The sequence below is a fragment of the Hibiscus syriacus genome, unplaced genomic scaffold, assembly GCF_006381635.1.
Source record: "Hibiscus syriacus cultivar Baekdansim isolate YM2019G1 unplaced genomic scaffold, ASM638163v2 tig00013285_pilon, whole genome shotgun sequence".
Taxonomy (NCBI): domain Eukaryota; kingdom Viridiplantae; phylum Streptophyta; class Magnoliopsida; order Malvales; family Malvaceae; genus Hibiscus; species Hibiscus syriacus.
Window position 1 is genome coordinate 220,530 of NW_024062299.1, and position 27,563 is coordinate 248,092.

At 34.6% G+C, this 27,563-nt stretch overlaps 2 protein-coding genes, 1 long non-coding RNA gene and 1 pseudogene across 3 annotated transcripts in view; all 4 read left to right on the forward strand.

Annotated features, from left to right (window-relative positions):
* LOC120205944 overlaps positions 1-11,575 on the forward strand; it is a 24,863-nt gene extending 13,288 nt beyond the window's left edge. Inside the window, exon 4 of the long non-coding RNA XR_005524066.1 lies at positions 11,462-11,575. This is a non-coding gene — a long non-coding RNA (uncharacterized LOC120205944). The remainder of the gene's footprint in view (positions 1-11,461) is intronic.
* On the forward strand, positions 3,229-26,216 carry LOC120205940 (annotated as a pseudogene).
* LOC120205846 (G-type lectin S-receptor-like serine/threonine-protein kinase RLK1) lies at positions 12,870-15,305 on the forward strand. The gene has a single exon (XM_039205633.1). The coding sequence runs from the start codon at positions 12,870-12,872 to the stop codon at positions 15,303-15,305; it is 2,436 nt and encodes an 811-aa protein (XP_039061564.1).
* LOC120205942 (probable LRR receptor-like serine/threonine-protein kinase At1g56130) lies at positions 16,195-23,046 on the forward strand. The gene is made up of 23 exons (XM_039205696.1): positions 16,195-16,336; positions 17,300-17,489; positions 17,925-17,996; positions 18,075-18,146; positions 18,291-18,362; positions 18,428-18,499; positions 18,604-18,675; positions 18,959-19,033; positions 19,132-19,203; positions 19,327-19,398; positions 19,494-19,565; positions 19,640-19,711; positions 19,930-19,995; positions 20,119-20,181; positions 20,278-20,322; positions 20,426-20,487; positions 20,570-21,145; positions 21,229-21,390; positions 21,461-21,579; positions 21,659-21,869; positions 21,959-22,190; positions 22,285-22,435; positions 22,516-23,046. Exons 1-23 carry the CDS (start codon positions 16,216-16,218, stop codon positions 22,912-22,914), a joined length of 3,120 nt encoding a protein of 1,039 aa, XP_039061627.1. The 5' UTR covers positions 16,195-16,215; the 3' UTR covers positions 22,915-23,046.
* Positions 26,217-27,563: the final 1,347 nt, after the last annotated feature.

The following is a 27,563-nucleotide window of genomic DNA, read 5'->3' on the forward strand; positions in this document are numbered from 1 at the left end:
TGACCATTACTATACTTTACCCTTTTTTTATTGGTCATCACTATTCTTTTTCACAAATAAATTATGGGTAAACTACAAGTTTTATCGTTCAACTTCAATTATATTCCTGTTTTGGATATTAAATTTTAAAATATACAATCTGATCACTTTACTTTTTTTTCTTGGTACAATCTGATCACTTAACTTTGATATTTCTTATTTATCACTACTTCATTAATTATTTTAAAGGTGTTATGATAGCATGGATCAAGCGATCTCGGTGATAAAAGAATTATTGTTATTCCTTAAGGTCTCGAGTTCAAATAATTTATCATTTCATTAATTTTGTTGATCGTTTTACACTTCTAGATATGAAACAATTAATATATTTTAATCATTGTAGTATAATATGAGTGGGAATTTACTTACATAGTATAAAATTTAAAAAGTTTTACACGCTTGTTTAGATCGTTTGATTACTCGAGTATAATATTTTTTTTAATGTTTATAATATAACATGGGTTAAGATTCACTTATACAGATGTACATCAAAATTTAAAAGTTTTACACTTTTTTTTATCGTTCGACTATATTACTTTAATGGATGAGAATAAAACTTTCCAATTAAGCATAATCAACTTTGTTTTTCCGTAAAAAAACTCGTCATCTCATTTTATTAATCCCATTCATCCTTTTACATTCTTACAATGGTTCAATAAGCGAGTAAAATCTTTAAATTTTAAATTATGTAAACATATAATGTCTCTTATAACATTATATATTATAAAACTTAAATGAATACGAACAAAATATAAATACTTTTAAAAACAAATAAATGAAAACGCCGTTAAAGAACAGTTTTGTTGTAGTGAAAGTTGATTGAAAACTCAAACAATCTAGTTTATCCTACCTCATTCTCGACCAAAGATTTGTCAAATATGTTTATTTTAATAATATATATTTTATTTATTTATGATTTAGTGTTTAAAGTTTTAAATATATAGTTTAGAGTCAGCTTTTAGGACCTAAATGTTTGGATTTTATATTTTAATTAGGATTTGAGATTAAAATAAATAGATGGTGTAAAAATTAACCCATAATGTATATCCAAACACATCAAGCTTAATGATTCACGTTGGGATAATCCAAATTCACCGATTCTTTGTGGAGAATTTATGCTTCCAGACGCACCAACATGGGATGCTAGGAGCCTAGGAGGGTCACCAGTGTTTTCTCTGTAGTCCATGCAAGCTTGTTCTACGTTGCCCCATTGCCTCGGTGCAGGGAGACAAGCTGATTTGGAGCCACCGTGTTTCGGGTATTTTCTCCCCCAGGTCTGGATATCACTGGTTACAACGACATCAAGAGGGGGTGGCTGATCTCTCACAGCTTTGGGTTGCCCTGGCTAAGATGCCCACCTTGCCTAAACTAAGGATTTTCGATTGGAGAATAGGACATGAAGCTTTTCCGGTGGGTTCAAGGCTTCGCACTGCTGGTCTCGGGAATGGAAGTTGTCCTCTTTGCACCACGCCTGAGGAAACCATCCTCCATACTATGCCAGATTCAAACTCTATCCTATCACTAGCAGCGGTTGATAGACGAGTCCGAGAGGGTCAACAAACCTCATGTAAGTCATGGCTTGAATATGCTTTGCAGGTTAAGTGAGGAAGCTTTCGTGACGAATACATGACATGGAGCAGTTGGGGTTGTAGCTCGTGATCATACAGGCCAAGTGGTGACTTGCCATGCACGTCTGGTAAAAATTATGCAGGATGCAAGTTTTATTGAAGCCTACACTTTCATGGAATGTATTAAGCTGGCGGTGAAGAAAGGTTGGAGCGAAATGATATTAGGAGATGATTGAACATCGTAAATAAGTTGACTTCTCCGAAAGAAGATCTCTCTCTCTCTCTCTCTCTCTCTCTCTCTCTCTCTCTCTCTCTCGTAGGGTTCCATCTCCGCGAAGCGATAACCATTCTAGCTTGTAATAGGCATATCGAAGTCCGATAACTTCTATGAGAAGAAAATGGCGCAGCTCTTGCTTTGACACAATGGTCTTTCCTCTTGAACTCGTTACTGATTTGTGAATTTGAATTTCCGAACTGTAACCATAATAATAATATTAAGGATAAATAACATCGGATATCATCGAACTTTATGTATTATATCATTTATATCATTGAATTTTCAATTGCTCCAATTATAATATTAAAATTTGATTTTGGTTTTAATTTTATCGCTAGGCTATTAAATTTTAATGACACGATTATGTAGATAGATTTTTTAGTCAATGTGATGATGTGAAAAAAATAACATCATTTTTTACGAGACTATTAATGTCTAAAACAACGTTGTTTTAGGCATTAAGCTTTTGGGATTTATCGCTTTTGCCATTGAACTTGAAAAATATTCAATTTTAGGTATTAAACTTTTCTGATCGCCTCTGATAACCAATCGTTGTCTGTCACTGATCGGCATTTGCAACAAGATCAATATAAAAAATGTTCAAATTTCACTTATTTTTTCCTCATTGAATTGATTTTCCACGAAAACCACTTAAAATCGACAAAAAATTCATCTAAAAATTCGATATGCTAATACTATGATATCCTGCGATGATCATACGATAGAACTAGTTTTGAGATATATTGTTTGTCTTGTCAAAATAATGTTTCTCACTATTCAGATTTTTAGACAAACAACCTAAAAATATCAAATCCGAGAAAACTCTCAAAAAAAAACCCCCCAAATTAACAATTTTCTTTTGCTTAATTTTATCGATTTGAGTGAGTTATGTGATCAATCCTAAGAAAAGAAAGATAAGTGAAACACGAATGTTTTGATATTGTTTTTATCATAAATTATGATCAAATGGGTGATTATTCACTGTCAACGGCGAGAAAAAAGTACTATTTTTAAAGTGAATTATTTAAAAATTTAATGATAAAATCGATACAATTTTCAAGTTTAGTATCTAAAACAATATCGTTTAACCATCAATTATCGCACTAAATCGATGCAACTTTGTTTATGTTCTCACGTCGTGTGAATTTTAAGGATTTAGTAGTATAATTAAAACTAAAATTAAAATGTAATGTTATAATTAGAGTAATTAAAAATTTAATAGTATAAACGTATACCACTTAAAATATAATGATATGGGTATAGTATACCCTAATATATAATAATAAGAAAACTTATTTCCCTAGATATTGTGATTTTCTTTGCATCCATATAAAGTCCCCTTTCTAGGGTTCCCTATCCTTTCTCTGTGTTTCAAATCCCCAATCTGAAACAACCTACCTGCCTTTTTTTGTTCTCTCAATTCGCCGAAATGAAGCTAACAGTCAAAACCCTAAAAGGCAGTCACTTTGAGATTAGGGTTCAGCCCAACGATACTGTAATGTCCTCTCTCACCTTCTCGTTTCCCCTTTCCTGTTCCTGTTCAATTATGTTACTATTTGGGTTTAAAGAGTTAGCTAAAAGGTTCAATTTTCTTCTTCTTTTATATGTAAAAAAATAGGTTATGGCAGTGAAGAAAAGCATAGAAGATATACAAGGGAAAGACAATTATCCATGTGGGCAACAGCTTTTGATTCATAATGGGAAGGTTTTGAAGGATGAAACCACTTTAGCTGATAGTAAAGTCTCCGAAGATGGCTTTGTGGTAGTCATGCTTAGCAAGGTATTTATAAAATAAAAATTCTTTAATTAACGTATTTCTTACGTTTATGTTTTTACGTTTGATGTTTAATTGGGTACGTGATTAATCTCCAAGATGGGAATTTGATGAAAAAGTGTTTTAAGCAATGCAACTTCTTTTGTAGTTTTCATAAATTATTTATTCTTATGTATGGTTGATTTTTGTTATTGAATTGATTTCTCCTGCAATTGGTGTTGGCAAGTCGCCTTTATCGTTTGCAATTAGTGTATATGGTACTATAGAGAAGCTTACATTCTGCAAAATTTTGAAATAATAGCTTAGTACCTGTATTTGCAAGAGAAAAAAACGCTTTCAACATTCGGTGTGACATTTTTGCATGATTGTTTTAATTGGTTTCTTCTGTGTAGTAGAGTAGTTTGATATTTCTGGAATAATTTTGAATTAATAGCTTAATTCCCCTTTGTATGTACATGTTTTTTTTATATTACTTATTTGTTGGTTTTTCTTACAGAACAAGTCTTTGGGTTCAACTGGGGCCTCTTCAGCTCAGGTTTCCAAATTCCTTTTGATAATTTTTTTCCTTTTTAAATTGAGCTTTATGTTATAAACAAAACTTTTTCTTCGCTTCCCTAACAGCCTGCTTCATCAACTCCCTCTACAACTGCACCTGATTCTAATTCTACACCTGCTGCAGTAGCTCCTGCACAAGCACAGTAAGTTCTTTCTGAAATTTTTTCTTCCTCCTGAACACCATATTTGGATATGTGGTGGACAGGGGTGCTTATAGGAAAAACTGAGATTCAGAGTAGCATAGACGTCCTCAACCCTCCCTTCGTTTTCCTTAGATAAGCTGCTCTCATCTAATGCAATCACATTTTATCCTTGTAGGGTGGCATCAAAGAGCACCACATCTACTTCAGATACTGCTATGGTCAAGTATGTGGTACTTGTATATTGGATCAATAGATTCTTGAAACTATGCGCATGGATTTCCTAATATTAAATCTTATGATATGCGAGTATTTACAACCACTTATTATGACTAGTTTTTTGCTACCCGAGGAAAAGAGACAAGAAATAGGAGTTGCTAGGGACTCTTTTGATTTCCATTTGGTTGGTATTTCCAACTTTTAGCAAAGAACTTTGTTATAATAACATTTAGGGAAAATAAATAAAAATAGAATATTCAAATTTCTGGTAAGCAAGCTAGACACTAATTACTGAAGTTGTATGATCATACCTAAGAATTACATCGAGATTCAGTCATTTCATTACCTTCCTACAGGAGTAGTTATGTTTCTCTTGGAAAGTTGGCATCTTTTCCTTCTAATTACTAAAGTTGACAATCAACACATCCTTAATTGAAGCCAGAAGAAGTACAAGATGTGAAGGTTATGTTTGTTCTCCTAGGCTGGCTCCATAGAAGTAGTTTTAACCTATGAGATTCTAACCTTTCAGTTTTTCCCCCCTGAGCGTAGCAGTACAAATGTCAACTGATAAATAATCTGCCGATTTTTAGTTTGCTTTATTGGCTAGTGCTCTTATTGAGTTATTGTCAGCTTCTTTATTATTGTGGTACATAGTTCCGTTTTCTAGATGTTATAAGAAACTGCCAGGTGTTATCTGATTGTTCATCCTTCTTTATTTCCTTAAAAGAATTGTATAATGAATCCCTCACTCCCTTCCTACCACATCTACTTTCCTCTGAACATTTTGGAAGTAATTGGAAAATCCTTTTTCTTAACTTGTTGCAGTCAGAATATCGATACCTATAGTCAAGCTGCTTCCAATTTAGTTGCTGGAAATAATCTTGAACAGACTATCCAACAATTGATGGATATGGGTGGTGGCAATTGGGACAAGGAAACAGTAACACGTGCACTTCGAGCTGCTTATAACAACCCTGAGCGAGCAGTGGATTATCTATATTCTGTATGTCTAAAACTTTATGAATGTATATATTCTAACACTAAACTACTGTATTCGTTTGGATGCGGTTATGGTTTTATTTTATATTCAGGGAATTCCTCAATCAGCAGAAGTGGCTGTGCCGGTGGCTAATTTTTCTTCAAGTCAGACTACTGAAACTGTTGCAGCCCCTGCTGCTCCTGTTTCAGGGGCTCCTAATTCATCACCATTAATATGTTTCCTCAGGTAAAATGTTAGATTTTTTATTTACTTCTATCACAGAATTTTTTTTCACATTATTGGGTTGCTGGTTTTTTATTCGTATTCCCAACTTGCTGAAATAATACTAGGAAACACTTTCTGGTGCCGCTGCTGGTGGAGATGGATCCCTGGATTTCCTCCGAAACAACCAACAGGTGTCGTATCATTTTTTCTCTTAAACTGTGAAGATTTTAGTTTTTCACAAATACTAATTGCATCTTTGCTTGCATTTAGTTCCAAGCTTTGCGATCATTGGTGCAATCAAACCCACAAATTCTACAGGTTTGCATCTCTATGTTTTAACTAGTATTAAGCATCCAACCTGAAAGCCAATTTGCAATAAGTTGAACAGATAGGAAGAAACAAAAAAAACCAGGTGATGATACTAGCTTAAAGGAAAGACTCAATTTGATTATAAAACCGTATGAAATTTAATATCTAGCAGATGTGTGATACCCCTTAATAATTAGCAAAACACCTATGATATCCTATTGTTACGGATTTGATTTGCTTCTTCTGATGACAGCCCATGCTACAAGAGCTTGGAAAACAAAACCCCCAGCTTTCAAGCCTAATTCAAGAGCATCAGGCAGAATTTCTTCAGTTAATAAATGACCCACTCGAAGGTTCTGAAGGGTGAGTACTTATTCGATATCATCATGTCATCCAGGCAATCGACTTAGCATCATTATTAATGTTAATTTAAAGTCGGTGCTTTCAGGGACATGTTTGATCAGGCTGACCAGGAGATGCCTCATGCTATCAATGTTACCCCCGCAGAACAGGAGGCTATTGAACGAGTATGTGAAACAGTAGCTATTTCCCCCTATTTTATTTTGGATCCTCTCGAACTTTCAACATCGATAATTTGTTCTCTTTGTAGCTTGAAGCAATGGGATTTGATAGAGCCCTTGTCATTGAAGCCTTTTTAGCTTGCGATCGAAACGAGGAATTGGCAGCAAACTATTTACTGGAAAATGCTGGAGATTTTGAGGACTGATGGAATCTTAACTCATTTGGTTCATAGTTTTGATCGAAGTAGATGGATAGCAGGTATGATTTGGTATGTTGTCATGGGATGAGGCAAGGGAAACTAAATGAGTGGTGAATCAAAATTGTCTGTGATAAATAGATGCTTATCGAAAATTCTTTAATTTTTTTTTCTTTTAGCTTGCGATTTTATTTGATGATGAGAGTAAAGAAATTCATCAAATCATTTAAGGGGATAAAAGGACAAAACAATAAATAACGGTAGTTATACGGTACGGCAGTCAAATTTAAGGTTAAAAAATAGAGACAAGCACAACTGAAAATATGATAAAAAAATGTAAAACATTTTAAGGTGGGTGTAACTTAAAATGTTATATTTTTCTAATATTTTCGGTTGAATATAAAATATTAAAAATAATATAATATTTTCAGTTGTCAACTTAAAATTTTACTTTTTATTGCATTTTTCATTGTGTCTATTTTTGCCCTTTTTAGTCTTAATTTAAGTCGTCATTAAAAGATTAGAATTTTCTTTAATTGGTTACAAATTTATTTAATAAAATAGTAAATATCTTAAAGTAGTGATTTAAGTATCTCCTTCAATTATATATATATCCTTCAAAAAAATTAATTTAAGTTGCTAAAATTTTTATTCACTTAAAAACCTTCCAAGTTTCATAAATATATAACGATTTAACTATAATAATATTTTAGTAGAGAGAAATTTCAAATTAAACTTCGATTTAAAGGCCTAACTTCTTTTATTATACCTTAAAATTAAACGAGTCTTCATTTTTAATAATAAAGTAGTTGGATTCTTATTTGAAAAAGAGAAAATCGCCTCAGTGACCAAAAATACCTTATAATATACGATTTTAACCAATTTTTTTTGGATTTGCCAAAATGACCAATAAAATCGCAACGCGATATCAAAATCGCAACGCGATTTAGAAAATCGCAACGTTAAAAAGAAAATCGCAACGGTCAAAAGAAAATCGCAACGGTCAAAAGAAAATCGCAACGCGAGCTTCCAAGTTCGCAACGCGATTTAGAAGAAAATCGCAATGCGATTGATTAAGAGAATCGCAATGCGACTGAGAGATTCGCAACGCGACTGAGAGAATCGCAACGCGATTTAGAGAATCGCAACGTTAAAAAGAAAATCGCAACGGTCAAAAGAATAGTTAAAAAAATTTTGTTTCTTAAGAATTTTCTCTAAAAAGATAGTATCCGCGCGGACGTGTCGAAGACACGTATTACCACGACCACGACCACGACCACGACCACGACCACGACCACGACCACGACCACGACCACGACCACGACCACGACCACGACCACGACCACGACCACGACCACGACCCGAGACGAGACGGCGGCGGCGGCGGCGGCGCGCGAGAGTCCCCCTTGTCCTCTTTCACTCAACAAGGAAGTGCAAAATACAAGCCTTAAATATAATTCACAATAGTGTTTCCAATACTATGTGGGATTGAGCATTACCAACACTTGTTCCAAATATCATTATTCTTCATAAGTTATCATCCATTACAATATGAATTAGTCGTGTTAATGAACCAATATACCTCATTAATATATGGTATTGTTGAACAAAAGAATGATGATGATGATCTTATTAAAGACCATCTAATACGAAAGAATCCAATGCATAACCGATACCTTATTGTGAAACTAATTCACATAGAGGTTGTACGTGAAAAAAAAATCTTTTACTTTTATAGTAAATATCTATCTCAATAATTTTAATATAAAAAATATTTTTTATTTAATAATAGAATTATTTCATGTATTTATCAAGTTATAATTTTAAATACTTATTAAAATGAATTAATTTATTATCGATAATTCATATTGTAATGGATGATAACTTATGAAGAATAATGATATTGGGAACAAGTGTTGGTAATGCTCAATCCCACATAGTATTGGAAACACTATTGGGAATTATATTTAAGGCTTGTATTTTGCACTTCCTTGTTGAGTGAAAGAGGACAAGGGGGACTCTCGCGCGCCGCCACCGCCGCCGTCTCGTCTCGGGTCGGGTCGTGGTCGTGGTCGTGGTAATACGTGTCTTCGACACGTCCGCGCGAATACTATCTTTTTAGAGAAAATTCTTAAGAAACAAAATTTTTGACCGTTGCGATTTTCTTTTTAGCGTTGCGATTCTCTCAGTCGCATTGCGATTCTCTCAGTCGCATTGCGATTTTCTTCTAAATCGCGTTGCGACTCTCTCAATCGCATTGCGATTCTATAAATCGCATTGCGATTCTATAAATCGCATTGCGATTCAATCAATCGCATTGCGATTTTCTTATAAATCGTGTTGCGAACTTGGAAGCTCGCGTTGCGATTTTCTTTTGACCGTTGCGATTTTCTTTTTAACGTTGCGATTTTCTAAATCGCGTTGCGATTTTGATATCGCGTTGCGATTTTATTGATCATTTTGGCAAATCCAAAAAAAGTTGATTAAAATCGTATATTATAAGGTATTTTTGGTCACTGGGGCGATTTTCTCTTTGAAAAATCATGATAAATTAAACTTTTATAATTGTTGTTATTATTAATCATATTAATTCTCCTCTAATATATTGATATAGCAACAATAAAGTAGTTGAAATTTATTTATTTTTAATCAATAGAAACCCAAAAACATTTGAAAATTCTTAAAAGTAATAAAATAATCTAAAATATTATTTTAAATTATAATTATGTTTAGCAATCATAGTATATATTTATAAATTCTAAAAAGATAATTTATTAAGTATTTTTAGTGGTTAATATGAGTGCTATTCTTTCTTAAAATCTTGGATCTTAGTAGTTATATTTATATGGTGTGTGTTGTCAATAATAAAAATTTTCAATAGATATATTATTTTATAATCACTATATACTAATAAAATATATATATATATATATATGAATAAATCACTGTATTTTTAAGGTAATGATAATGATTGTCCGTTGTTTAAATTTTTTGTCTTGATAAAGAGGTAGAGGAGTAAAGAGTTAAAAAGTGGTTTCCTATCTTTTTCTCAATCTCAATCGAGAGATTTTGTAGTGATCTTAATATCAATATCAGGCGTAGGATTATTATATATAACTATTCATAAGTTAGTAGACTCAATAGATATGATTGTTTAGCAATAGTTTTTGGTCCTGATAGATCACGTGATGTCTAGGAAAGATTATGTCAAAGGGTCGTGTCTTTCCGAGGGATACATAGTTCCGGAATCTCGAGTCTTTATTCTTGGAGGAAGAGTTCTCCAAAAGATTTGATGTGCAAAGATCAATCTTACAGAAAATATTGGGAAGATAAACATGAATATGTATTACAGGTTGGGGTTCATTCAAGTAGTGGTAGAAACTTATAGCTTGGAAGCGTATAGAATTACCAATTAGATGTGGAACTGGTTAAGGGGTTATGTGTTGGTTAAACAAATGGTTGTGTAGGACAAGAGGGTGCAGGTGGTTGATGTTCATCGAGAGAGAAATGGGGTAGCAGATGCACCGGCGAAAATGGGCCGAGAAACACCCCTGGAACAGAGGTTTTACGTTCTTCCTCCGGATCAGATAGCGGTTCTACAAGCGGCTGCTGATTAAGTGTATTTGGGATACTCCGGATTGTTTTAAAAGTTTTTTCATAGCTTTTTTAGATTGCAACTGAATTTGGGATACTCGGAGTTCTCCTCGTGTGGAATGGAAGGGTCCATGCTTGATAAGATTTGTGATGTCGCGAAGACTAGGAGTGAAAAACTGTGTCTTTGATATTCCCTTTATTGCTAAGAGGTTGACGATTAGAGATTGTATCTCACTTATTGAGAGGATTATCACCAGACTTTAACGTTGACAAGTAAAAATGACATCCAATTCAGTTAACAGAGTACAAGATTCTTAACCTTGAGGTCGTGAGATCAAGTCCAACGAAAGATATTTTATAATTCGAAGATCTCCTACAGAAACTACTATTAATCTGACTTTGAAAGCAACCTACTATCCTATCTCCCCTTACCCATTATATATGATAATAAGGGTCAACTAAATTTTTAAGGTTGACAAGTAGAGTGTTCTCATATGCAGGTCGTCTTCAGTTAATTCAGTTTACCATTTATAGCATTCAGAATTACTGAATTAATCAATTTTGTTCTCAGTTGTTTTGGAAGGGATGAGATAAACCAGGGAAAGAGGTAAGAGTGAGCTTGGAGTGCATGAGCATAGATAATGCCTCGAAACACTATAAAACGTATCATATTTTACTTTTTCCACTCCGCTTCTTGAAGAGTTACATTATTCATTTTCTTTTTGACGAGCAATTGGACAAATAAATTACACATGTAACAACTTCTACCAAAAACTCTGATTTGTCTTTACACTTACAAATTTTCTATTTTAAGTGACTTCTAATCGCCAAGCTTTGAAAAAACCTTTTTGTACCGCAGTGATCTTGCGATAGTTCAAATGTTTGACTCTCAATAGTTTTTAATGAGCCCGATAATGGGTGAGCGGGGTGAAGGAAACCCTAAACAGTTTCAGGCTGATTTTCTTCGGAACCAAACAAGAAAAGAGACAATCCAAACACGAATTTTATGAATCGAAATTCAACTTATATTACTTGATCCAAATAAAAACAAAAACCAAGTCCAGACGAAGTTAACCTCCAAAGCCGTAAAGAGTTCGGCCCTGTCTTTTCAGAGCATAAACCACATCCATTGCAGTAACCGTCTTCCTCCTAGCGTGCTCGGTGTAAGTAACCGCGTCGCCGGCTTCGAGATCCCTTGAATGTTGTCCCTCAGAACCTTCCTGTGCCTCTTGGCTCCTCCCTTTCCCAGTCCTTTGCCTCCCTTTCCGCGGCCTGACATTCTTCTCTTCTCTTTTCTTTTCCTTCTCTGTCAAACCAGGATTTTGGATTGGATTGATTTCCAACAACGGAACCTTTGTTTATTTACAGCTGAAGGAGGTTCCTTTATAGCCGTTGGATGATAGTTCTAATCGGACGGTTTAGGGTATCGATCCGTGTGTTCTGGCTCTTTTTGGCGCGAGAAAACTGGACAAATAAGGTTTCTTATTAGTATTATTTTTCTTTTTGTGATTTGAATTTCAAATATTTCGCGAAACCGCGCGCGGGTACGCTAGATAAGCATCATTTGAACTGCAGATGTAAAACAAAAGGTCTAATTTTGATATCAGTCCCTCTACTACATAGAAATTAAATATTCAATTTTATACTTTGGATTAAACAAAATAAAAGCGCGTGCATTCAATAATTGGCCCGTACTATATTCAGTCATGCTCTTTGTTGATTCAGAGTTAATGAACTGAACCTACCTTTACATTTATTTAATACATTAAGCTTATATTTTATTCCATTTACATCGTGGGCAGACCACAAGTTCAAATGGTCAATAGTAGGCTCTACCATATTAATTTCTGACAACTCTTCTAAGCTTGACTGGCTATCTTTTACCCTGGAAAGAAAATTCAAAGGGTTGAATGATTCAACGCTAGGAATTAGTACTTGACGCTCGAATTATATATGCAAAAAAACTATCTTAATATTTATCAACAATATTAATAACATCAAGCATTAGTAAAAATATCATTTTATAAAAATTTAAACTCAATTTATTAAGACAAATATAAATATTTAAATAAAACAACTCACTAATTTAAGTCTTCATGTTAAAAGTTAAGTATAATTTATTCTATTCGACCTATTAGATGATTTTAGTAATAAAAAAATTTTACTTTTTTAAAAGATCGAGTTTTAGCTATTATTGTATCTAAAGTATATATATTGTAAATAGATTGAAAATTTCTGAATAATTATTATTTTATAATTATTTCAAACTATTAAAATATAATAATTGCAAATATTTATCTCGTGCTTAAATCTTAATGAGTTTAAAATCAGTGTGATAATTCCTCTTGCAAAAGTGAATGATAGTATGGACCAAGTAAACGGGACTGAAACTAGCCTCGAGTCTTAACCACTATATTTTAGTACTTTCTTTTTAAAGCAACTCATTTCCTCTAGCTTCCTACAAGTTTATCAATGGCTTCAATTTTCCTTCCTTTCTTTTCACCTTACCTATTGCTTCTCCTACCTCTTGTTGTCGCTCAAAGTAGTGCCGGCGGTAACATTCGGGTTGGCAGCTCCATCGAAGCAACTCGGGATGCAAAACCATGGGTTTCTCCCTCCAGTGATTTCGCCATGGGATTTCAGCAACTGGAAAACGATAATGACCTTTTCCAACTCGCCGTATGGCATTACAAGATCCCAAGACGTACCATAGTTTGGTACGCAAGCGGAACTAAACAAGCTCCAAGAAGATCCAAGGTCGAGTTAACCGCTGATCGAGGACTGGTCCTCACCGATCCCAAAGGTCAACTGATATGGAGATCCGAGTTCGCCATCGGTGATGTTTCCTTTGCAAGAATGAACGATACAGGCAATTTCGTGGTTTACGGCAGTAGTTCCGAGCCCCTGTGGGAGAGCTTCGAGAATCCCACCGATACGCTGTTACCGAATCAGGTCATCCAAAGGGGTGGTAAGCTTTCTTCTCGGCAAAAAGAGAACAACTTCTCGAAGGGAAGATTCCAGTTCCAGCTACGTGAAGATGGGAATGCTTTGCTCAATACAATTAATATTGAATCCGAGTTTTTTTATTTTGCGTACTACACTAGTGGTACTGATGATCAAGCAAATAAGACGAATTCGGGCTATCAAGTGAGGCTAGATGAAGATGGTTCCTTTTACGTACTAAGAGGAAACAACCAGAGACATTCACTCATCGGAGAAGATGATGGTGTTCATTCTGCAGATTATTATCATAGAGCAACCCTAAATTTTGATGGAGTTTTGACTCTTTCTAGTTATCCAAAGAATCCCATCAGCAGCAATGTAAACTGGAGTGTTCGTACCACCATTCCAGATAATATCTGCATTACAGGATTTAATCGGTTCGGTAGTGGAACATGTGGCTACAACAGTATCTGCACGCTTAAACCAGACAAAAGGCCACAGTGTAAATGCCCACGGGGCTATTCTTTATCCGATCCGAACGATGAGTTTGGTAATTGCCGAGCAGATTTCATGCAGGGCTGTGAAGCTGATCCCCAGAGTTCTCATGAAGGTTTATACGATTTGGACGAACTACAAAACACGGATTGGCCGACTTTCGACCAGGAGGTGATTAGCCCTTGCAGTGTTGATGCCTGCAAGGCTTATTGTTTGCAGGATTGTCTTTGTACAGTGGCAATATTCAACAATGGCAAAGACTGTGTGAAGAAGACCCTGCCACTTCCTTATGGGCGACAGGACAGACAAGTGAATACCATAGCCTTTGTTAAAGTACGTAAACCTGAATTTGCTCACGGAAATCCTCCGATTATATCGACGGTATATGAAAAACGGAACCGGAATTCATTGACAGTTCTGATTTCAGTGCTCTTAGGTAGCTCTGTGTTTGTCAACTTTGTATTACTTGGTTTGTTATGCATGGCATCATCTTTCTTGTACCACAAAAGGGTTTCAAGAAACCACAGCAACAAAAATGGGATACAAAGCAGCTTAAGGTGTTTTAGTTACAAGGAGCTTGAGGATGCCACTAATGGTTTCGGGACAGAGCTCGGAAGGGGATCATTCGGCATTGTTTATAAAGGGGTAATCAAATCAGATTCTCAAGATCCGATCGAAGTCGCGGTTAAGAAGTTAGACAGGGTGGTTGAGGACACAGACAAGGAATTCAGAACTGAAGTGAGTGTGATTGCTCAAACACACCATCGGAATCTAGTCAAGCTGCTCGGATATTGCGACGAGGGTCGATATCGAATGCTGGTATACGAGTACATGAGAAATGGGACATTAGCAAGCTTTCTATTTGGTGATCTGAAACCAAGCTGGAACCAAAGGACACAAATTGCAGTGGGAATCGCTAGAGGACTCTGTTACTTGCACGAGGATTGCAGCCCCCAAATAATCCATTGTGACATAAAGCCTCAAAACATACTTCTCAATGACTACCACGAGGCTCGGATCTCTGATTTTGGGCTGTCGAAGCTTTTAGGCATCGACCAATCGTTTACCAACACTGCCATTAGGGGCACGAAAGGGTATGTAGCACCCGAATGGTTCAAGACCGTGCCCGTGACCGTGAAGGTCGATGTGTATAGCTTCGGTGTCCTGCTGCTGGAAATCATTTGTTGTAGAAGAAATGTAGCAATGGATGTTGGTGAAGAAGAGAGAGTGATTCTGACAGACTGGGCTTGCGATTGCTTCTCGGAAGGCGTTGTTGACGCTCTTGTCGAGAACGACGCAGAGGCCTTAATGGAGAAGACGAAGTTGGAGAGGTTTGTAATGGTTGCTCTTTGGTGCATTCAAGAAGACATCTCTCTCAGACCCACCATGAAGAAAGTTTTGCTAATGCTTGAGGAAATGATTATGGTTGCTCCTCCTCCATTGCCATGTCCATCATATATGTTGGCATAGTACACTATAATTATTTGCTTAATTGTTGCGTATAATAACATAGTAAGTGTCCATCTTGTGTTTGTATATATATATAACTTTTGTGTATTATTATGAAATTTAGGTTATCACTATTAGTACGTGTCAAATTGGTTAAATAAAAATCGAAAGTGTTATAATATACAAAATAATAATTCAACTATCATATTGGATATTTTCTTGATATAAATGTTCGTCTTGAACTTATCCTCTATGAACTTTAATTTATCAAGATATGATATGACTCCACAACTTCTAGTCTTCTTGGTCTCCTTCCTAAAGTCTTCAAGTCTAATGATCCTCTTATCCAATGACAATGAGGTGTCCCTCCTCTTGTTTACAACGTCCATCAATTCCTCTAAATTTATAATTAATTCTAAATTATATTTACATTAATTAATATATATTTCAATTTTTTTTCATTTACATGAAATCATATTTCATGTATGTATATGATTTGTTAAATTTATGCGTTATTACATCTATTACATGTTTTAAATAACAATAATAATAATAATAATAATATATTACTCAAAACATAAAGTTATAAATAATAAAAAAATTATACATAGTTAGGATTAATTGAAAATATCATATTGGGTATAACTCGAATTAATTAGGGTACTCAAATAGATTTTGAGGACTAAAAATGTTATTATACCTGACCACTTAATTATATCATCTAATATTTAATAGTGACATGTTTGTAATAATATTTAATTAAATGATTAAATTATATATATTTTTAAATTTGACTAATAATTAATTGACCTGGAAATGTAGTTTGCCCAAAGCCAAATTGCAGCCGTACAAACAAGATGGTGATATAAGTGGCGACTGATGATGAAAAACACTTGTGATGGAAAAAACAGAAAAAGAAAATACAAAGAAAATGAGTTTAATGTCTTGTTCGAAAGGCTTGCTCTATTTCTTCTTCTTCGTCTTCTTCGTTGTGTTCTTTTCATGTAGCCAATCTATCAATGCCCAGAATGCCACCACCGATCCTTCTGAAGGTATTCTCTCCCTCTCCCTCTCTCTCTCCCCCTCCCTCCCTCCCTCCCTCCCTCTCTCTCTCTCTCTCTCTCTCTCCTTGTACATACATAGTTACATATATATATATATATATATATATCATATGTAGTTAGCATATAACAAGTAATTATCTCTCTCTCTCTCTATATATATATATATCATATGTATCGGCCTAGAGAGCTAAGTCTCGGACAAAAATTGCAGAAAAGTTATGGGTTTTATTTTGTAAACTAGTGCATCTGAAAAGATTTTTATATTATGAGTTCCTAATCCAATCTGAAAATTAATTTTGTCTCCTAACTATAATCATATACTTGTTTAGTATATGATAACTCTTGGTGAAAATACACTCATATGCCTTAATTTGGATCTTATACATCAACTTAAGACTGCTGCTTCTTCTTCTTCTTACAAAAGGAAAAAAGAAGAGAAGAGAGAGTTGTCATCAGTATCCTAAGATAACAAAAGTCGTCTCCGACCGAAAGTCTGCTCTCAAAATTTGACAAATTCAGGTTGCGTTTCACCAAAAGAAAGAGACGTGGGAGAAAAGAAATTTGGTTGGTTTGCCATCATTGTCTTTGGGTTAAGTGTCAAAAGAATTACGCACAAGATAATAATATTAGATTTATTATTATAAATAACATAATATTTTTATTTTTAATTATAAAACAACCCTATCTAAGACAATGTCATCACATTCAGCAACAATTTTATTGAATAAGAAACAGTCCTCAATCTTAATAAATGTGAAACACAATTTTTTTACTCATTCAAGTGCTTTAGTTAAGAACTTTAAATGAACTCATGCATCGTATAAGATCAGAAACTACTTAGTAATATCATAGTTTAAAAGTATGAGAAGAATGATAAATTATGGTGATAATTCTGAAAAGTACACACTGAATTCAATTAAGATGATGTTAGTTTAATGAATGGGGGAACAGTGAGGGCATTGAACTCAATCTTCCAACAATGGGATACACAAGCAGCGGATACATGGAATCACAGTGGAGAGCCATGCAGTGGAGCTGCTCTCAGCCAAAGTGACTCGGTGCTTGAGGATCCTTCTAATAACCCTACTATTAGATGTGATTGTTCTTTCAACTCCAACACTGTTTGCCACATTACTCGACTGTATGCTCTCTCTCTCTCTCTCATTCTTCTCCAATATTTTTAAGCCATTACTGCATTCAATATTATAGTATGACAGTTAAAATAAGGATATTTTTAGCCAGAAGTTAGTCCATTCATGTTACATAATGTAAAAATTCATCTTTAATATATCGGCGGCAAGCGTTGATCGTTAATCAACTAACGGTTTTGATCAAAATAAGATGTGGGGACCAAAATACTTCAAAAAGAAATAGCGACTAAAATGACTATTCAATCAAACATTATAAATATTTTTTTCATTACACTAGGTTGGAATGGGTGTTTCACATTTCAGTATAAAGTTTAAGCATTTGACTTTCCATATCTTTAGGCAGCAAAAAAAAACTTCATTAATAATGCTAATCAATACATCATTTGTATCAGTAACATTTTACATGTTGTAAACACTTGTATCAGGAGATTAGTTGGTCTAGATAAGCGAGGAGTGTTACCTGTTGAGCTTTTGGATTTGCCTTTTCTGATTTTCTTGTAAGAATGTTCTTTTTCCTTCTATCTCTCTATTTTCTCCTCACCTTTGATCTTCATTTATATAGTTTTGCGGTGCAGGAAGATAGATCGAAACTTCTTCTCTGGTCCTTTGCCAGCATTCATTGGAAATATGTCTAGACTAGGATTACTGTGAGTACTCACAGATTATATGATAAAAGCATTTAGTTGACGGAATTTTATATTAGGGAGACGAATTTATAAAATTTTTAAAAAATGAAAATACCGAAGAATACCTCTTTCTTTGAGTTATTTAATTGTTTTAACCTTGTATAGGTCTATGGCACACAACGTTTTCTCTGGACCCATTCCAAAGGAGTTTGGAAATCTCAAGGAGCTCTATATGCTGTAAGAATGTGTATTTTCTTTTTCATGTTTCTCAAAGATATCATGTGTGGATCAATCTCATGCAGGTCCTTAAGTAACAATAATTTATCTGGAACACTGCCTCCAGAGCTTGGTAATTTACTCAACCTCGAACAACTGTGAGTTCTAAATATTTTTTTAGTTTCTCGTAGGGGACTGTGTTTAAAGATTATATATATCCTGTGAAATTATAAGAGCAATGGTTGGTTTATAAATTTTGCAGGTACATTAACAGTTGCGGATTGGGTGGTCAGATTCCCTCTTCATTCGCTAACCTAGTAAACCTGCAAATTGTGTAAGAAACACACTTCCCTATTGCCTTTTGCAACATGCCTCGAGGGATGGACCGAGGGGCCGTCATCGAGGAAGTCGCAAACTGAAATTTTCAAATTATTTTATATTTTAAATATTTTATTTATATTTTTTATTGATAATTTATTTTCGTCCCAATAATTTTATAACTTATCTCCTTCTAAAATTTTTAAAGTTTATTCCTTAATATAAAATTTCTCGTCCATTCTAGCATGACGTTGCCTCCTTACCTTACCCTGGTAATTGCAACCTTTGTTGAATTTCAGGAGGGGAGTTGACAATGCATTCACGGGCAAAATACCAGACTTTGTTGGAAATAACTGGACAAAGCTTACAGCATTGTAATTCATCAAAACATCTTGGTTATAATCTTCATCATGAAGGATGGCTTTGCCTAGAGTGTTCATCGGTTTTACTGGTCTGTCAAATGTTTATACAGGAGATTTCAAGGGAATAATTTTCAAGGACCGATACCATCCAGTTTCGCCAATTTAACCTCATTGAATTCTCTGTAAGTAGAGACATGCATATTGCATGTATGCATGCCAGCGTGCACACACATTTCACTCACGATACATGCATGCATGTATGTACGTACGCATGTTATTGTTGTTTATGCTTGTCTATTATGTAGGCGAATTGGTGATATATACAATGGGAGTTCTTCTCTAGATTTCGTGAGAAATCTAAAGAACTTGACTGACTTGTAAGTTAAGCATTCTCCTAGAATTCATCAGTTTGCTTTTTATGGGGAAAAAGACTTTTTTACCTAAATTTATCCTTTCTTTTCATTTCCTATAGGGTTCTAAGAAATGTCATGCTCACTGGTATTTTGCCATCTTATATCACAGAATTACAGTCTTTACAAAAGCTGTAAGTTTTTATCCAAGAGTTAACTGCTTCAATAATCTGTGATATTCGTGTTTCTAATTACTTTCTGTTTGCAGGGATTTGAGTTTCAACAACTTAACAGGCACAATTCCAAGTGCTTTGTTCACTATGGATTCTCTCCAAGACTTGTAAGTGTTAGGAATTTATAAGCAGCAAAAATAATAAAATGAGATCAACATAAAAAAAAATCACACAAGAGACGAGATTTAACATGATTTGACTTTGCTATTTCCACGGATTAAAAGTACAATGGATAAACGTAGAGAATACTCATAGATAATATCCCAATGCATATATTCCAAAATTACGACTTTATTAATCTCATTCATGATATTGTAATGGCCAGGTTTCTTGGAAACAATAGTCTAGTAGGTGCCATTCCGAGCCAAAAGAGTGAAACTCTCCAGAATATGTGAGTTACTTTTTAACAACCTGATATTAACCATCAAATAGTAAAAGTAGTTTTTATTGTTATGATTCTGGTGATATGTTCATGATCCATACTTACTTTCTGCCAATATGCCCCTATATGCAGAGATTTATCATACAATTTACTCTCAGGGAACTTGCCGTCTTGGGTGAACCCAGGCTTGCAACTGTCTGTATCTAAAGCTTGTTTCATGGAATTTTAACAACTGTAATAATCAATTGAATTCAATACCAATAAAAGCTTGTTTCATGGAATTTTATGTAGGAACCTCGTGGCCAACAACTTCACATTTAACAGCTCAAGCATAAGGTGAGTTATCCTTGCGCAGCATCTGATTTTCCTGTCTCCTAAGCTTTCTTGGAATGCATTCTTTTAAAGTTCCTAATAAAGAAATTGTTTTGAAATTCCTCAGGATTTTACCAGGATTAGACTGCCTTCAAAGAAGCTTCCCATGCTTTAGAAATGCTCCCCGATGTACTATCCGAAACTATCGAACCGGTATCTGTTGTTATGCTTAATACTCTCTGCTAATCTGTTTCGGTATCGAAATCGGCAGATGCAAACTTCTCGATCAAGTGCGGCGGGCAGCAGATGATTTCCGATGGGATAACATTTGAGGCCGATAATACTGCTCTTGGCGCAGCAACGTTTAATGTGACCAGTACACAGAAATGGGCAGTTAGCACTGTAGGCTTGTTTGCAGACAGACTAAATCAATTGTATGTGGAAAACTATGGAGGACAAGTGAGAAGAACCAACACTCCGGAGCTGTATCAGATTTCGAGGCTATCCCCTGGATCACTCAGATACTATGGTCTAGGCCTTGAGAACGGGCTTTATACTGTGAAGTTGTTTTTTGCGGAAACAGGTTTCGAAGACCGAATCTCGCAGACTTGGAGGAGTCTAGGAAGGCGAGTTTTCGATGTTTATATTCAGGGAAACCGTACATTAAGGGATTTCGATATATCAAGAGAGGCTGGTGGTGTTCAGAGAGCAGTAACTCCGAGTTTCACTGCTAATGTAACTGAGAACCACCTTGAAATTCACCTGTTTTGGGCTGGTAAGGGGACTTGTTGCACACCGGAGGATGGTTATTACGGTCCATCGATTTCGGCTATTAGTGTAACTCCAAGTAAGACATGTTTATGTACTAATTAATGCTTCATGTGCTTATCTTCAGCTTTCTGTTTCTGTTTCATCGATTTCGTTTCTCAGATTTCAGACCAACCGTCAGTGGGTTACCGCCGGGAAATCGTAAAGAGAAGAACCACACAGCATTGATTGCAGGAGTCACAGTTTCTGTGGTGGCATTGGCTTTGATACTTACGTGTACAATTATCTATCTGAAGAAGAAGAAAAAAGATGAGGATGAGGAAGGTAAGAGTATCAATATATATAAATCATATATGCAATTATTGCATTCTAATTACCTTACTTGACTCTGCAGTGCTTCTTGGCATAGGCCCCAGACCGAACACATTTAGTTATTCCGAGTTAAAAGCCGCTACCGAAGACTTCAGTCCTTCTAATAAGTTAGGAGAAGGGGGTTTTGGACCTGTGTACAAGGTAAACAATGTCATACAATGATGAAATTACTGAGAAAAGATGATTTATTTCACAATTTTACTAAGTTATTTGCATTTAGGGTACACTTTCTGATGGGAGAGTTGTAGCTGTGAAGCAACTTTCAGTAGCATCAAACCAGGGGAAGGATCAATTTGTTACTGAGATAGCCACCATATCAGCAGTGCAACATCGTAATCTCGTCAAGCTATACGGATGCTGCATCGAAGGAAATAGGCGCCTCCTTGTTTACGAGTATCTTGAGAACAAAAGCCTCGATAAAGCACTCTTCGGTATAAGAGCATTCTAATACGATATTATAGTGCCTTTCCTTTGTGATTACTGAAACAACTGTTTGAGATTCCTTGCACTATAAATGCAGGAAAAAATGGTTTGCATCTTGATTGGCCAACACGCTTCAATATCTGCTTATCAACTGCAAGAGGGCTAGCTTATCTTCACGAGGATTCTAGGCCAAGGATTGTTCATAGGGATGTCAAGGCAAGTAATATTTTGCTTGATGCAGAGCTCTGTCCCAAAATATCCGACTTCGGATTGGCAAAGCTTTACGATGACAAGAAGTCGCACATCAGCACTCGCGTAGCCGGAACGATGTACAATCTTTTGACCCTTTAATTCGTTCTTCAATCCTACCTTAGTAGTTTATCAGTAAACATCATTCAACATGTGTAATGTTACATCTTGAAGAGGCTACCTGGCACCGGAGTATGCAATGCTCGGCCATCTTACAGAGAAAGCAGACGTTTTCGGCTTCGGTGTTCTTACATTGGAGATCACAAGTGGCAGGCCAAACTCATATAATACGATCGAAAATGACAGAATTTATCTTCTTGAATGGGTAATTCAGAAGTAAAATTTTCCTTTTGCAGTACTATTTGTTCAAGTAGTACTTAGTCATGATTATTAATTTGTTACCAGGTATGGACTCTGCTTGAAAATAACCAACTCATGAGCCTGCTCGATCCGACATTAGCGGATTTCGACGAAAACGAAGCTCTACGAGTGATAAGGGTAGCACTGCTATGCACTCAGGGATCGCCGTCGATGCGGCCACCCATGTCCCGCGTCGTTGCTATGCTTGCAGGAGATATTGAAGTGAGCACCGTCACAACAAAACCGAGCTATATAACTGACTGGTATTATAAGGATATAACGGGCAGCTTCATGAATGAAGAATCACAAACATCCAATGCATCCGATCACAGCGGCAGCAAAAACAAGAGTAAGATTACGACTCTTTCGGGGGCGGATGATCAACGGATACTCTCGCCGGTAAATATTACCGATTTCAGGGAGAGCATCGGAGAAGGAAGGTGAGAGTTTTTTGTTCGGAGCCTGCTATAATTCCATATCATACGTCTTGAAAAACATATAGAATTTGTGCTGTTTCTTTCACTCTACCAACTTTGTTGTTCTAGGAACTATCGTTTCTATTTTGATTGTCTTGTAATATACATATAACAACATTATAAAGTTTGGGTATTTAAAGACAATATTTTTAATTAATTATAGTCTATACTTTTATTAAATAGGGAAAATACAATAAAACTACAAAAACCAGACCTATCACCACTTAAATTATACAAACTGGTCATCAAAAAATAAAGAGTAAAGCACACAAATGGTCCCTCGACTATAGGATATTACTTTGTTGAGTCTCCAACTATTAAAAGTTACAAAATGGTCCTCAACTATATAGAGTTGCTTTTTGATTCTCTCGACTATTAAAAGTTACAAAATAGTCACCCGACTATTCATTATTTTCCAACTCTTATTTTTTCGTTAAGAAATTAACAATTTTCTGACATGGATGCTAGCATACTAACTGATATATGATAGTCGTTTGAGATTGAGATCATATTTTGTCACATTTCAGTCAACAAGTTAACATCCAATTGAGGCTGTCGTTAATTTTTTAACAAAAAATGACTAGTTAGAAACATAATGAATAGTCAAGTGACCATTTTATAAATTTTAATAGTCGAGGGACCCAACAAAGTAACTCCCTATAGTCAGGGGACCATTTTATAACTTTTAATAGTCTAAGGACTCAACAAAGCAATATCTTATAGTCGAGGGACCATTTGTGTACTTTATCCAAAAATAAAATATGATCTTAGAAGTATAGGATTAAAAATTCAACCAAACAATTCGTATAGAGAATCAATGACGGTCTAAAAACACTATGATGATGATTATCATAACTCAACCAGAATCTATATCTCATGACCATGAGTGATTACAAATAAAAGAGAATCAATGAGCGTCTAAAAGAAAATAGAATCAACAATGACGAATGTAAGTGATGTTAGTGTTTACTCTGAAATTCAAAATTTTTTTTATGTTAATTATCTATTTTACTATGGCGTCCATCCTAAAATGTTATTTATGTTAATTTCATACCATATATATATATATATATATATATATATTATTAACATATATCTGTCACCTTCAAAAATATGTTTGAGTTTTAGGTCTAAAAAGATTGGTGGAGGTGGAGAAGTCCAACGTCAGCCGCCTAAATAGAATATTTTTGAGAAAATTTACAACTTGGCCCTCAAGCTTTTAATTTGGTTACATTGACCAAAACATAGACGAAGTCTTTTCCCCCAATAATAATTCACATCCCGACGGATAGTACCAACTTGCTCACTTACATAGTTCTCCTCATTGAAGTCTGTCATGAAGTTATTCAAATTTGATAATTTATGAGTTATTTTGGGATCTTTATATTGACCAAAGATGTTAACATAAGTGGTGTTTGATGCTGAGAAACATTTGTGAATAGAAAAAATAAACGGAAAAAGAAAGACGATTTCGAAATGTTTGTTCTTGGTAGTTTTCATGCAGCAAATCCATTACTGCTCAGAATGCCACCACCGATCCTAAAGAAGGTGCTCTTCTTGTTCTTGTTCTTTCTGCTTTCAGAATTACTATAAAATGAATAACAGAAATCCATTTTTATAGTTATAGTCCTCTTGCATATATTTTATTTTTCAATATTCATATATAAAATTATTTTTTAAATTATTTTAAATTAATTTTATATTTTATAATATGAAAATGCTAGATTTGAATACAATGATAAAAAAATATATTACTCAAAACATAAAGTTATAAATAATAATAATAAAAACTATACATAGTTGGGATTAATTGAAAATATCATATTTGGTATAACTCGATTTAATAGGGTACTCAAATAGATTTTGAGGACTAAAAATGTTATTATACCTGACCACTTAATTATATCATCTAATATTTAATAGTGACATGTTTGTAATAATATTGAATTAAATGATTAAATTATATATATTTTTAAACTTGACTAATAATTAATTGACCTGGAAATGTAGTTTGCCCAAAGCCAAATTGCAGCCGTACAAACAAGATGGTGATATAAGTGGCGACTGATGATGAAAAACATTTGTGATGGAAAAAAACAGAAAAAGAAAATACAAAGAAAATGAGTTTAATGTATTGTTCGAAAGGCTTGCTCTATTTCTTCTTCTTCTTCTTCTTCATCTTCTTCGTTGTGTTCTTTTCATGTAGCCAATCTATCGATGCCCAGAATGCCACCACCGATGTTGTGGGTAACCTACCAAAGAATTTTCCAATGTGTACAAGTTAGCCACCAACCAAAGATGTCAACTTTGCTAATTTTTCAAGCCAAATATAACAGAATATTCATATCTCTTACCGTGACGGATCCATAAATTTATGAATGGTGGTTTAAAATTTTAATTTTTTTTTCTTTAAAATAATAGGGGTGCAAAAAATTTTATTTTTCTATTTTTCTTTAACATATTATACTAAATTTAACTTTTTTTTCCCTAAATAATGGGATGCACTTGACCCCTAAGGGGCTTAGTGCATCCACCCCCGATCTCTTACCTAAAAATGTACTAGAAAATTTGAATCTATTTTTATATATAAATTATCTAAGCATACCACTTGAATCCTAATTAAACATTATTATTTGAATCGTAATTAAACATTATTATTTATATATATAAACTAAAAGAGTTTTACATGGTTTAAGTGGATCAGAACTCATATACATGTTCATGGATGAATACAATATTTTAAGTTATAGGACGAATTTATAAAATTTTAAGATAATAAACTTATAAAATTTTAGAGAAATATACATATTATCAATAAAAAAGTGTAAAAATATTTAAATTATAGTAATGTAAATTTTTAAGGAGTAGACTAACCTATATGCATCTTGTATAATTTAACATCAAAACGACACACAACTATATTAACTTTGAAAGTAAGAAAATGTAGATGCACGTAATTATTTTTTACACTTAACCCAAAGACAATGATGGCAAACCAATCTAATTTAATTTCTTCCTACGTCTCTTTGTTTTGGTGAAAAGCAAGCCTGAATTTGTCAAATTTTGAGAGCAGACTTTCGGTCGGAGACAACTTTTGTTATCTTAGGATACTGATGACAACTCAATCTTCTTTTCTTTTTTCCTTTTTTAAGGAGAAGAAGAAAAAGAAGAAGAAGCAGTCTTAAGCTGATGTATAAGAAACAAATCAAGGCATATGACTGTATTTTCACCTTATCATATATTAAACAAGTATATGATTATAGTTGGGAGACAAAATTAATTTCCAGATTGGATTAGGAACTCATAATATAAAAATCTTTACAGATGCACTAGTTTACAAAATAAAACCCATAACTTTTCTGCAATTTTTTTCCGAGACTTAGCTCTCAAGTATTTTCCCATGTTGTGAAACATTCCTCCATTAGAATATTGTTGTCCTTGGTAGCACAGTTGAATTTGGAGTTAGCATAACTTGATGTAAAGACGGATTTCTTGCACAATGATTTAGAAGAGAAGATCTATATGACTCAGCCAGAAGGATACAAAGATAATGGTTGTGAGAAATGGGTTTGTAAGCTGAACAAATCACTATATGGATTGAAGCAATCTCCGAGGCAGTGGTACAAGCGATTTGATAGCTTTATGAGGAGGAAAAAGTACACTAGAAGCAAATATGATCATTGTGTGTATTTGAAAAAGCTCAAAGATGGATCTTTCATTTATCTTCTCTTGTACGTTGACGATATGTTGATCGCTTTGAAGAGTCAAAAGGAGATAGACAAATTAAAAGCTCAGTTGAATCAAGAGTTTGAGATGAAAGATCTAGGTGAGGCCAAGAAGATTCTTGGTATGGAGATAAACAGAGATAGACAGAAAGGGAAGCTTTGTTTAACACAGAAACAACATCTGAGAAAGGTATTACAATGTTTTGGCATGAATGAAAATACCAAACATGTAAGTATCCCACTGGCTTCTCATTTAAAATTTAGTTCTCAATTATCTCCTACTAACGAAGAACAAGAGTATATGGCAAAAGTTCCATATGCTAATGCAGTTGGAAGCTTTATGTATGCAATGGTGTATACGCGTCCTGACATTTCACAAGTTGTTGGAGTTGTGAGAAGGTACATGCATGATCCTGGAGAAGGACATTGACAAGCTGTGAAATGGATTCTACGGTATCTCCAACAAACCATGGATGTTGGTTTAGTTTTTGAACAGGATGAAACACTTGGTCAGTGTGTGGTTGGATATGTTGATTCTGATTATGCCGGTGATTTGGATAAGCGTCGATCAACTACTGGGTATTTGTTTACTCTTGCTAAAGCCCTAATAAGTTGGAAGTCTACTTTGTAATCTACGATGGCTTTGTCTACTACAGAGACAGAATACATGACAGTTTCAGAAGCTGTTAAGGAAGCAATTTGGCTTAACGGGTTGATGGAAGACTTGGGAGTTGTTCAAAGTCACATTAATCTCTATTGTGACAGTCAGAGCGCTATTCACTTAGCGAAAAATCAAGTTTACCATTCAAGGACTAAGTATATCGACGTGAGGTATCACTTTGTGCGGGAGATCTTTGAAGAAGGAAAGATTCTACTTCAGAAAATTGCGACA

Excerpts from the sequence above, each read along its gene's own strand:
- LOC120205942 (XM_039205696.1), top strand. The coding sequence starts at position 16,216 with ATGAGTTTAATGTCTTGTTCGAAAGGCTTGCTCTATTTCTTCTTCTTC. Across the intron at positions 18,500-18,603 it reads TTACTCAACCTCGAACAACT|GTACATTAACAGTTGCGGAT; the intron begins GTGAGTTCTAAA and ends TAAATTTTGCAG. Across the intron at positions 21,580-21,658 it reads GTTTTGGACCTGTGTACAAG|GGTACACTTTCTGATGGGAG; the intron begins GTAAACAATGTC and ends ATTTGCATTTAG.
- LOC120205846 (XM_039205633.1), top strand. The coding sequence starts at position 12,870 with ATGGCTTCAATTTTCCTTCCTTTCTTTTCACCTTACCTATTGCTTCTC.